Raw genomic sequence first — 13,593 nt, forward strand, 5'->3', positions numbered from 1 at the left:
ATGCAAGAACTGCGCCACATGATGCAAGACTTGGAACGCCGACTGGCAGACAGGGAACACTACCAGCACACCCCAGAACAAAGCCATTCCCGCTCTCACTCTAGAAGCCACTCCAGACGCACGCCCAGCCCCCAGGCTGAATCCGAGAGAGCTGGGGAAAGAGGACGCGCGATAAGACGCCATGACCACGTCATTTATGCCAGACATGAAAGGCGGCACACTACAGGTCGAGGAACCGAAGACGCTCGTCGGGAGGACGACGAAGGAAGAACGACGAGAACATGGGGACCCGTGATAATGGGGGCGACCCCATTTCATCGTTCCATACTCGAAGTCCGGCTGCCAAAACACTTTAACAAGCCAACGGACATGAGGTACGACAGAACGCAAGACCCGCTGGAACATCTCACGGCCTTTGAGGCCAAAATGAACCTTGAGGGAGTGGGAGACGAGGTAAGGTGCTGCGCCTTCCCGGTCACCCTGACGGGACCTGTAATACGGTGGTTCAATAACCTCCCGCAGGGCTCGGTGACCGGCTTCGCGGACATCAGCCATGCCTTCTTAGCCCAATTGACGACCAGAATTGCAAAGGCGAACTACCCAATCAACCTGATCGGGATGACCCAGCGACCCAACGAGTCGACCAGGAAATACCTAGACAGATTCAACGATGAGTGCCTGGAAATCGACGGGCTGACGAACTCAGTCGCAAGCTTGTGCCTGACGAACGGACTCCTGAACGAGGACTTCAAAAAGCACCTTACCACGAAACCAGTGTGGAGTATGCAGGAAATCCAATGTGTGGCCAAGGAGTACATCAACGACGAAGAAGTGAGCCGAGTCGTAGCCGCCAACAAACGGCAGCCCTCTCACAACCAAGACCGGCACCGCGGAAGCATAGAAGGACAAAAGGAACACGCCAGAGACGGCGGCCAGAGCAAGGCACCCAGACCATTTCCTCGTGTTGGGAAGTTCACCAACTACACTCCCCTCACCACGCCGATCATGGAAGTTTACCAACAAATTGCCGAAAAGGGGATCTTGTCGAAGCCCCGACCACTGAAGGAACGAACAGGGGGAAACCGAAGCCTCTACTGTGATTATCACAAGGGCTATGGGCATAAAACCCAAGACTGCTTCGATCTAAAGGATGCACTGGAGCAGGCCATCAGGGATGGAAAGCTAGCCGAATTTTCCCACCTCATTAGGGAGCCGAGGCGACGAAATCGCGACCACGACGGTGAGGATAGGACTCAGGCACCGAAGCGACGCAAAGAACCGGAGGACGACGACCGGGGCCTCACCATAGTGAACGTGGTAACAGCTAGGAATACAGCACCTAGGTCAAGGTCGGCACACAGGAAAGATGCCAAAGTCCTGGCGGTCTCCTCATCCTCTACGCGAAGCACTAGGAAGCTCCCACCCATTTCGTTCGGCCCGGAGGATCAATGGTTCGACGAGATCGGAGAGAGTCCTCCCATGGTCATAACGGCCAGAGTAGGAACCGGTCTCGTCAAATAAATCCTTGTAGATATGGGGGCAGACTCGAGCATCATGTTTCGCAATATGTTCAATGCTTTGGGCCTAAGGGACGCCGACCTACAGACGTACCAGCACGGTGTCGTAGGGCTCGGCGACCATTTCATCAAGCTGGATGGCATAATCACCCTGCCGATCTCATTGGGACAAGGCCAGGGGAGAAGAACGGTAATGGCCGAATTTGTGATCCTACGGGACTCCACCGCCTACAACATCATCCTGGGGAGAAAGACAATCAACGATCTAGGAGGAGTCATCAGCACGAGGATGTTAGTAATGAAGTTCATAACTGAAGAAGGGTCAGTTGGATCTGTGAGAGGAGACCTGGAAATGGCAGTCGCTTGTGACAACGCCAGTCTCTCATTAAGAAAAAAGTCTAAAGAGGCATCGGGAATATTTCTCGCCGACTTGGATGCCAGAGTCGATGACAAACTAAGACCCGAACCCGAAGGGGACCTGGAGAAGTTTAGGGTCGGGAACTCAGAGGAAAAATTCACATTCGTGAATAGGAACCTCCCCCATGAGTTAAAAGAACATTTGATGGAAATGATCAGAGCCAATGGCGATTTGTTTGCCTGGACACCTGCCGACATGCCGGGCATAGACTCCGGTCTCATGTCGCACCACCTAGCCATCAGACCGGAAGCCAAACCAGTGGCCCAAAGGAGGAGAAAAATGTCTCAGGAAAGAGCAGAGGAAGTGGCCAGACAGACGACCGGCCTCCTCGAAGCAGGGTTCATCCAGGAGCTGGACTATTCGACCTGGCTATCAAACATGGTCCTGGTAAAAAAGCACAATGGGAAATGGAGAATGTGTGTGGACTACTCCGATCTCAATAAAACATGCCCTAAGGACTGCTACCCCCTTCCCAACATTGACGCACTCGTTAACGCGGCTGCGGGATACCGGTATCTGAGTTTCATGGATGCCTATTCCGGCTACAATCAGATACTGATGCACCGGCCAGACGAGGATAAAACAGCGTTCATAACGCCAGGGGGACCTACTGCTACAGGGTGATGCCGTTTGGCCTGAAGAATGCGGGGGCAACATACCAGAGACTGATGAACAAAATATTCAGCAACCTCATCGGCAAGACGGTGGAAGTTTACGTGGATGATATCCTCGCAAAGACCACCCGCCCTGACGATCTCATAAGCGACCTGGAGAACGTGTTCGCATCCCTCCGACAACACGGCATGAGGCTCAACCCGCTTAAGTGTGCCTTTGCCATGGAGGCCGGAAAGTTCCTGGGATTCATGATAACCCAGAGGGGAGTGGAGGCCAACCCTAAAAAGTGCCAAGCAATACTCCAGATGAGGAGTCTGGGCTGCATCAAAGACGTTCAGCGGCTGACGGGAAGGCTCACAGCGTTGTCCCGTTTCCTCGGTGCATCGGCAGCAAAGGCCCTACCCTTTTTCGCTTTGATGAAGAAGGGAATAGCGTTTGAGTGGACCCCTGCGTGCGAAGAAACTTTCAACCACTTCAAAGAGATTCTAGCAGCACCCCCAGTACTCGAGAAGCCCAAAGCCGGAGAACCACTCTATCTGTACCTAGCCATAACGGAAGGGGCGCTTGCAGCGGTGTTGGTGCGCGAAGAAGGGAAGGCCCAGCAACCAATCTACTTTGTGAGTATAGCACTGCAAGGGACGGAACTTAGATACAGCAAGCTGGAAAAGCTGGCACTAGCACTCCTGGTCTCCTCCCACGGACTACGACAGTACTTCCAGAGTCACCAGGTGGTCGTGAGGACGGATCAGGGGATTCGTCAGGTGCTCCAAAAACCTGATTTGGCGGGAAGGATGATGACATGGGCCATCGAACTATCCCAATACGACCTAGGCTATGAGCCCGACAAGCGATTAAGGCGCAAGCAATGGCAGACTTCCTAGTAGAAGTAACTGGGAATCCAACCGAGGACACGGACACACGGTGGAAGATCCATGTGGACGGAGCCTCCAACCAGACGTCTAGGGGCACCGGGATCATCTTAGAAAGCCCGGCCGGAGTCATCTACGAATAATCAGTTAAGTTTGAGTTCCCCGTATCGAACAACCAAGCAGAATACGAAGCTCTCTTGGGGGGTTTGGTTCTAGCTCAAGAAGTTGGGGCCACGAGGCTGGAAGTATGCAGTGACTCGCAAGTCGTCATTTCGCAAGTGAATGGAAGCTACCAAGCCAGAGACTCACTGCTACAGAAATACTTAGAGAGGGTCAAGGAGCTGAGCAAACAATTTGAAGAGGTCATGATCCAACACGTTCCAAGGGAGAGGAACGCACGGGCAGACCTCCTATCCAAGCTAGCGAGCACAAAACCTGGAATCGGCAACCGCTCCCTCTTCCAAGGCATCACGAAAGAGCCGGCAGTTGCCCTCCACCTGACCAAAATAAGCCCTTCTTGGATGGACCCCATCACTGACTTCCTGGAAATCGGCAAACTCCCTGAGGACGAGAAGGAAGCCAAAGCGTTAAGAAGAGAAGCCGCCAAATACACGGTCATACAAGACCAGCTATTCAAAAAGGGACTCAGCCAACCTTTGCTGAAGTGCCTACACCCCGACCAGACGGACTACGTACTCAGAGAAGTCCATGAGGGGTGCTGCGGCCATCACATCGGGGGCAATTCCCTAGCAAGAAAGCTTATCCGAGCTGGATACTACTGGCCAACAATGATGAATGACTCCAGAGAATTTGTAAAAAAATGTGCGAAGTGTCAACAGAATGCCAACTTCCACAAAGCTCCAGCTTTCGAGCTGAGCCTACTGACGTCTACCCGACCTTTCGCACAATGGGGAATCGACCTCTTAGGACCCTTCCCGGTCGGCCCAGGACAAGTCAAGTATCTCATAGTTGCCATCGAATATTACACCAAATGGATAGAGGTTGAACCATTGGCCAGCATATCCTCATCCAATTGTAGAAAGTTCCTGTGGAGGCAGGTGGTAACCTGATTCGGCATCCCGAAGATTGTCATATCGGATAATGGAACACAGTTCACTGACAAGAAGTTTGCAGAATTTCTCATCGGCTTGGGTATAAAACAGAAGTTCTCCTCGGTTGAGCATCCCCAGACAAATGGACAAGTAGAGTCCGCAAATAAGGTTATCTTATTAGGTCTCAAGAAGCGTCTAGATAGCAAAAAAGGCGCATGGGCCGACGAGCTCGCCTCAGTCCTTTGGTCCTACCGAACAACCGAGCAAAGTTCCACAGGAGAAACACCCTTTCACCTAACATACGGAGTCGATGCGGTGATACCCGTCGAGATCGGCGAGCCGAGCCCGCGGTTACTTCTCGCAGGAGTAGAAGTAGTGGACAAAGATCTAGTAGACGAGGTCAGAGAGATGGCCCACTTATCAGAGATAGCACTAAAACAAAGAATAGCCCTACGCTACAACACCAAGGTCCTCAGGAGGGAATTTGAGGAAAGGGACCTTGTCCTGCGGCGCAACGACGTCGGGCAACTGGCCCCGGGAGAAGGAAAGCTGGCAACAAACTAGGAAGGCCCCTACAGAATCAAAGAAGTGCTTGGCAAAGGTGCCTACAAGCTGGAAAGACTCGACGGCAAAGAAATCCCGAGAACATGGAATGCAGGTAACCTGAGAAGGTTCTATTCATAGCTTGGGCACACCGGCCAAGCGACCTGACGAGCTAGATGGATGTTTACTTTTATCAAATGATAATGTCCAATGATTTACTTTTATCAAATGCCTACCATGTTCATGAATTTGTTTAGCTAACGACTAATTTTTACTTGTCTGAATTCTTCCATCTACTACTCCCCAATACGTATCCCACACAATCGCATTCTTCAACGGCAACCCGGGACTGATCACCCCGGGAGCCAGTCGGATCATAGCCATAATTAACGGCCGTGATAATATGACCAAGACGGTTTCAACCACGTTACCAACGTAAACGGCAAAACGAACACAAGCAATAAGTCCACACTAGAAAAACGGTAACAAAACATAAACGCCACTAAACAAACAAGATAGAGGCAATAACTAGAAGCCGACCAAGCAACCATTAAAGAGTAACAAACGTCTTAACGGTTGCAACAAAGTATTTTACAAAACCATACACAAGTTACAAGAGTTCACTTTCGGGGCATATCAACAATCTTGCCATCCTGAATCGTTTTGAAAGCCCCAATAGCCGACGTGTCGAAGTCCGGAACCACGATCTTCACCTGAGCCTTGAGAGCCTCCTCAGTCATGAATATCGCGTTCTTTCCTTGCTCTTTAGTCACCTTGTGCTTCCTCTTAAGCTCTTCAACCTCGGCTTGAGAAGCTCTAGCCGACGAAATGGCCTGGTCACGTTCCTTCTCCAAAGCCGCCACCCGACCTTGCGCGGCATTCAACTGGCTCTCAAGGGTCATCTCCCGCTCGACCAAACGAGATACGGTCTCATCGGAGGCTTTCAACTTCTCCTCAGCAGAGGCAGCTTTCTCCTCAGCAGCCTTGAGCTTCTCCCCTGCCTCGGACAGCTGCCCCTGGAGCGACTCGACTTAAACTTTGAAATTGTTGTTCGCCTTGGCAGAAGACTCAAGTTTCCTTCGAAGCGCCTGCATCCCCAACAGCTCGAACTCGGCTTTCCGAGCTATCACAACTCCACGGAGCAAAGTACGATACATCCACCTTGCCTGGCCCGCCAATTCGGTGCCATGGAAGTGGTCCTCCGTGCCAGGGATCAGCTGGGAGTCAAGGAAGGTGGCAGCGTCAAAATTCCTCTCCATCACGGTAAGGGTTCCTTCCGGGCTGGAGGATGCCCTTTGCCTCTTAGGAGTAGGGATGAGCTGCAAATCATCATCCTCCTGACGAGAAGATGACGAGTGCCCAACAACGGCTGTCTCTTCGAGAACGGGAGAAGTTCGCGCCCCGACAGAGTTCTTATCGGACATCTCGGCGTCCCGAGGAGAAGGTACGGCTTGATTCTCCTTCTCCTCGGTAGGGCCTTTCGACTTCCCGGCATCCTTCTCGTCAGCCTTCTCCTCGTCGCTATCCTCCAAGAAGGTCTTGACTAAACTTTCGAGCCCGGTTACCGAAGCAGACATCTCCACTACAATAGAGAAACAAATGCGTTAGTCGAGAAGTCGGCAAGAGAAAATTAAATAAAAAACGAGGCAAAAGTACAAGACAAAACATCTCACAAATATAATTCCTGGCGGCCTCCCGTTCACCCATAAGAAGGTGGGGGTTCACAGGGTTCTTTCCAAAAATCGCAAATAACACATCGGCAATTCTTTTATTTACAGGGGACATCCCCTTGTAGGTCACCTTAATGAAGGTGTTAGACCCCGCCCCGAAGCTCCAATACGTCGGGATGAGGCGTTCCCCCTCTAGCGACAACCAAAAAGGATGGCGACCTTTGACGGGATGAACTTTGAAGTACTTGTCTTTGAACCCATGATAGGAGTCCTCGAACAGGCCAAATACCCTCCGACCTTGAGCAGATCGGAAAGACAGGAACCCTTTCCTCGCTTTCCCTTATCAGGAAGGGTTTGTAAGGTTGAAGAAGAAGAGAAAGACATCCACTGACACCGGAAGCTCGAGATATTCACAAATCATCTCGAAACAGCGGATAGAAGCTCAGCTGTTCGGATGAAGCTGCGATGGCGAAAGGGGTATCCAATTAAGAAGCGACATCTGAAAATCAGAAAATGGTATGCGAACGCCAACCTGGGTGAACATGGCTTTGTAAAACCAAATCCAGTCGGTAACCCGGGGGGAGCGAAAATTAATCTCATACAACCGCTCATTGGGGGCAGGAACAAAGGACTCATAATTGGCCTCCTCATCTGTCCCCTCGCACAGATACCCGGCTTGCCGAAACTCCGTCAACTCCTCCAGATCCATCTGATTCGGTGAGTCCTTCACATTGGAGGTCACCCAAGCGTAGGGGTCATAGTTCACGGCGAAAGCAAAAGCTCGGAAAACGATGCGAGGCATACCTACAGTGGGGGTACCACTCCATTAGTCTATGAGGTCGGGAGTTCAGGAAAAACCCAGAAACTATGTCCATCCTATTCAACAGTTAAGATCAAGCATGGCTAAAGTTATCTATCATGCAAGCTACCTAAAAGCCTAACTTGGAATGGTACCCCTCCCCTAAGACATCTACTTGGCACTAAAAAGTCATCTACCAACAAAAATCAAACAAGACAGCAAGAACACAAAGCAGACACAAGCAACAAACAGGATAACAATGAAGCAGAAAAGAGAGAGGATCAAAGATTACCTGAATCGGTTGCAAAAATTGAGAAGGAAGAAGGAAAGATGCATGATGAGCAGATATTTTATACGCTTTTTGGGGTTAATTTCCTGTAGTTTTTAGGATGTTTTAGTTAAGTTTTTAGTATATTTTCATTAGTTTCTAGAAAAAATTCATATTTCTGGACTTTAATATGAGTTTGTGAATTTTTCTGTAATTTCAGGTATTTTCTGGCTGAAATTGAGGGAGCTGAGCAAAAATCTGATTCGGGCTGAAAAAGGACTGCTGATGCTGTTGGATTCTGACCTCTCTGCACTCGGAATGGATTTTCAGGAGCTATAGGAGTCCAATTGGCGCGCTTCTAATTGCGTTGGAAAGTAGACATCCAGGGCTTTCCAGCAATATATAATAGTCCATACTTTGTTCAAGGATAGATGACATAAACTGGCGTTCAACGCCAGTTCCATGTTGCAGTCTGGCGTCCAGCGCCAGAAACAGGTTACAAGTTGGAGTTCAACGCCAGAAATAGGTTACAACCTGGCGTTGAATGCTCAAAACAGCCCAGGCACGTGAGAAGCTTAAGTCTCAGTCCCAGCACACACCAAGTGGGCCCCAGAAGTGGATTTCTGCACTATCTATCATAGTTTACTCATTTTTTGTAAACCTAGGTTACTAGTTTAGTATTTAAACAACTTTTAGAGATTTATTTTGTATCTCATGACATTTTAGATCTGAACTTTGTAATCTCTGACGGCATGAATCTCTAAACTCCATTGTTGGGGGTGAGGAGCTCTGCTGTGTTTCGATGAATTAATGCAACTATTTCTGTTTTCCATTCAAACATGCGTGTTTCTATCTAAGATATTTATTCGCGCTTAATTATAGAGAAGGTGATGATCCGTGACACTCATTACCTTCCTCAATCCATGAACGTGTGTCTGACAACCACCTCCATTCTACATCAGATTGAATGAGTATCTCTTAGATTCCTTAATCAGAATCTTTGTGGTATAAGCTAGATTGATGGCGGCATTCATGAGAATCCAGAAAGTCTAAACCTTGTCTGTGGTACTCCGAGTAGGATTCTGGGATTGGATGGCTGTGACGAGCTTCAAACTCGCGAGTGTTGGGCGTAGTGACAGACGCAAAAGGATCAATGGATCCTATTCCAGCATGAGTGGGAACCGACAGATGATTAGCCGTGTAGTGACAGCGCACGTGGACCCTTTTCACTGAGAGGACGGATGGTAGCCATTAACAACGGTGATCCACCAACACACATCTTGCCATGGAAGGAACTTTGCATTTTTGCATGCATGGGGGAACAGGAATACAAGAGAAAAGCTGAAATTCAGAAGACAAAGTATTTCCAATACCCCAAGATATTCTCCATTACTGCATAATAAGTAACCTTTAATTCATGCTCTCTTGTTCATTTGCAAGTCAACTGATAACCATAAATTAATATCCTGACTAAGAGTTGCAAGATAACCATAGCTTGCTTCAAACCAACAATCTCTGTGGGATCGACCCTTACTCACGTAAGGTATTACTTGGACGACCCAGTGCACTTGCTGGTTAGTGGTACGAGTTGTGAAAAGTGTGATTCATAATTTGTGCACCAAGTTTTTGGCGCCGTTGCTGGGGATTGTTCGAGTTTGGACAACTGACGGTTTATTTTGTTGCTTAGATTAGGAAAAATTTTTCTTTTAAAATCCTTATTTTCTCTTTTTAAATTTTTTTCGAAAATTTTATAAACTGATAATTGAGTTTTTCTGTTTGAGTTTAGTTTCATATTTTAAGTTTGGTGTCAATTGCATGTTTTTATATTCTTTTAAAATTTTTGAAATTCGTGTTCCTTGTTCTTTCTTCGTCTTCAAGTTGTTCTTGTTTGTTTTTCTTGTTTGATCTTTGTTTTTCTTGTTCTGTCTCTTTTCTTGTTTTTCTTGTGCCTTTTCAAAACATTAGTTTTCAAAAAAAACTCATTCTTAGTTATTTAAAAATACTTCTTCAAAACAAGTGTTACATTTACTGCCCAATTGGCTAGAGCGTTGGTCTATGTTCTTGGTAATTGGGTATCTTCTTTTTAAATTCTTTTTTTTTTAAAAATAATTTTTATTTGATTAAATCTTGTGCCAAACTTTAAGTTTGGTGTTTTCTTGTTGATTTTTCTTTGGATTTTGAAAATTTTATTTTGGTCTTCTAAAAATTTTAAGTTTGGTGTTCTACCTTCATGTTCTTGTTGTTCTTGTGATTCTTCAAAGTGTTCTTGAGTCTTCCTTGTGTTTTGATCTTAAAATTTTAAAGTTTGGTGTTCCTTGGTATTTTCCCTCCAAAATTTTCGAAAACAAGGAGCATTAGATCTAAAAATTTTAAGTTGTGTGTTTTTCTCTTTCATCATAAATTTTAAAATATATATATATATTTATCTTTTCTTCACTCCACTCATAATTTTCGAAAAATTAGCATTAAATAGGTCATCAAATTTAAAAATCATATCTTTTTCAAATCATATCTTTTCCAATCAAATCCTTTCAATCATATCTTTTTCAAAACTTCCTAACAATTTTTTTCTTTCTCTCTCTTCATTTTTCAAAAATTTTCACCCATTTTTATTTATTTTATTATAATTTATTTTATTTTCGAAATAAATAAATAAATAAATAAAAATATTTTTTTCTCTATTTTACATTATCTCCCTTTCTCCATCATGGATCTAAGGAAATGAACAGTCCAGAAGGACTCTGGGGTCATATGCCAACCCCACTACTGCTTCATATGGGAGTAGTATCTGTATACCCTCCATTGGAGTCAGTAGCTTTGAGTTGAATCCTCAGCTCATTATCATGGTGTAGCAAAGTTGCCAGTATTTCGGTCTTCCTCAGGAAGAACTTACAGACTTTTTGGCACAGTTTTTACAGATTGCTGACACAGTACATGATAAAGAAGTAGATCAGGATGTCTACAGACTATTACTGTTTCCATTTGCTGTAAAAGATCAAGCTAAGAGGTGGTTAAATAACCAACCTAAAGCTAGCATAAAGACATGGAAGCAACTGTCAGAAAAATTCCTGAATCAATACTTCCCTCCCAAACGGATGACACAGCTAAGGCTGGACATCCAAGGCTTTAAACAAGGAGATAATGAATCTCTTTATGATGCTTGGGAGAGATACAGAGAGATGCTAAGAAAATACCCCTCTGAAATGTTTTTAGAATGGGTGCAGTTAGACATTTTCTATTATGGGCTTACAGAGAAAGCTCAGACTTCTCTAGACCACTCAGCTGGTGGGTCTATACATATGAGAAAGACAATTGAAGAAGCTCAAGAGCTCATTGATACAGTTGCCAGAAATCAGCATCTATACCTAAGCAGTGAATCTTCCATGAAAGAAGAGGCTAAAACAGTAACTGCTGAACTCAGTCCTGCAGAACAACTTACTGGATTTAATCAGCAATTAGATTTTCTAACAAAACAGCTGGCCGTATTCAAAGAGATATTACAAGATACAAGAAGGGCTAATATAAACATGGAAGTACAATTGAGGCAAACAGAACAACAGTTATCAAAACAAATAACAGAAGAATGCCAAGCAGTTCAATTAAGAAGTGGAAGAACATTAAATACCTCACTTCAAGGCAGCAGGAAGCCAAGAAATGAACAAACTGCTATTCACGATCCCTCTGAGAACAGTAAGAGCCCAGAGAAGAATAACTCTGGCGTTCAAACGCCATAAACAAGCAATGATTTGGCGTCAAACACCCAATGAAAGCTCAGTTCTGGCGTTCAAACTCTAGGAACAAGTAAGGAGTTGGCGTCCAATGCCACTCCAGCTTCTGACTCTGGCAATCAAATGCCAGTGAGGGATCAGACACACACAAGTGCTGATAACAACCCCTCTAAAAAGGCTTCTCCAACCACCTCTGTAGGAAGTAAACCGGCAGGAACTAAGGTTGAGGAATACAAAGCCAAGATGCCTTATCCTCAAAAACTTCATAAAGAGGAGCAGGATAAGCAATTTGCTTGCTTTGTAGACTATCTTCGGACTCTTGAAATAAAGATTTCGTTTGCAGAGGCACTTGAGCAAATACCTTCTTATGCCAAGTTCATGAAAGAGATCTTGAGTCATAAGAAGGATTGGAGAGAAACTGAAAGAGTTCTCCTGACTGAAGAATGTAGTGCAGTCATTCTGAAAAGCTTCCCAGAAAAGCTTAAGGATCCCGGGAGCTTCCTGATACCATGCACACTAGAGGGTAATTGCACCAAGACAGCTTTATGTGATCTTGGAGCAAGCATCAATCTAATACCTGCATCCACTATCAGAAAGCTTGGTTTAACTGAAGAAGTCAAACCAACCCGGATATGTCTCCAACTTGCTGATGGCTCCATTAAATACCCATCAGGCGTGATTGAAGATATGATTGTCAGGGTTGGGCCATTCGCCTTTCCCACTGACTTTGTGGTGCTGGAAATGGAAGAGCACAAGAGTGCTACTCTCATTCTAGGAAGACCTTTCCTAGTAATTGGACGAACTCTCATTGATGTCCAAAAGGGGGAAGTAACCCTGAGGGTCAATGAGAATGAGTTCAAGTTAAATGCTGTCAAAGCCATGCAGCATCCAGACACACCCAAAGACTGCATGAAAGTTGATCTTATTGACTCTTTGGTAGAGGAGATCAACATGGCTGAGAGTCTCGAATCAAAGCTGGAAGACATCTTTAAAGATGTTCAGCCTGATTTGGAGGATTCAGAAGAATTAAAAGAACTTCTGAAAATTCCTCAGGAAGAGGAAACACCTCCTAAACCTGAGCTTAAGCCATTACCATTATCCCTGAAATATGCATTTCTGGGAGAAGGTGACACTTTTCCAGTGATCATAAGCTCTGCTTTAAATCCACTAGAAGAGGAAGCACTAATTCAAGTGCTAAGGACACACAAGACAGCTCTTGGGTGGTCCATAAATGACCTTAAGGGCATAAGCCCAGCTAGATGCATGCACAAAATCCTATTGGAGGATGATGCTAAGCCAGTGGTTCAACCACAGAGGCGGCTAAATCCAACCATGAAGGAAGTGGTGCAGAAGGAGGTCACCAAGTTACTAGAGGCTGGGATTGTTTATCCTATTTCTGATAGCCCCTGGGTGAGCCCTGTTCAAGTTGTCCCCAAAAAGGGGGGTATGACAGTGGTTCATAATGAAAAGAATGAATTGGTTCCTACAAGAACAGTTACAGGGTGGCGCATGTGTATTGACTACAGAAGGCTCAATACAACCACCAGAAAGGATCATTTTCCTTTACCATTCATAGACCAGATGCTAGAGAGACTAGCAGGTCATGAATACTACTACTTTTTGGATGGCTATTCAGGTTATAACCAAATTGCAGTAGATCCTCAGGACCAAGAGAAAACAGCATTTACATGTCCTTCTGGAATGTTTGCTTATAGAAGGATGCCTTTTGGTCTGTGTAATGCACCTGCAACCTTTCAGAGGTGCACGCTCTCTATCTTCTCTGATATGGTAGAGAAATTTTTGGAAGTCTTCATGGATGGCTTTTCAGTATTTCGAGACTCATTCAGCTCCTGCCTTAACCATTTAGCACTTATTCTGAAAATATGCCAAGAGACCAACCTAGTTTTAAACTAGGAAAATTTTCACTTTATGGTAACTGAAGGGATTGTCCTTGGGCATAAATTTTCAAGCAAAGGAATAGAGGTGGATCAAGCTAAAGTAGAAGTAATTGAAAAATTACCACCACCTGCTAATGTTAAGGCAATCAGAAGCTTTCTGGGACATGCAGGATTCTACAGGAGGTTTATAAAGGATTTTTCAAAAATTGCAAAACC

At 45.6% G+C, this 13,593-nt stretch overlaps 1 protein-coding gene across 1 annotated transcript; it reads left to right on the top strand.

The window, feature by feature from the left end:
* LOC107621022 lies at window positions 1-1,521 on the top strand. Its single transcript, XM_016323074.1, has one exon. The coding sequence runs from the start codon at window positions 1-3 to the stop codon at window positions 1,519-1,521; it is 1,521 nt and encodes a 506-aa protein (XP_016178560.1).

Source organism: Arachis ipaensis, chromosome B10 (genome assembly GCF_000816755.2).
Source record: "Arachis ipaensis cultivar K30076 chromosome B10, Araip1.1, whole genome shotgun sequence".
NCBI classification, from domain to species: Eukaryota; Viridiplantae; Streptophyta; class Magnoliopsida; order Fabales; family Fabaceae; genus Arachis; species Arachis ipaensis.

Bases quoted from the DNA above. Each gene is read 5' to 3' on its own strand.
- LOC107621022 (XM_016323074.1), top strand. From the start codon at position 1: ATGCAAGAACTGCGCCACATGATGCAAGACTTGGAACGCCGACTGGCA.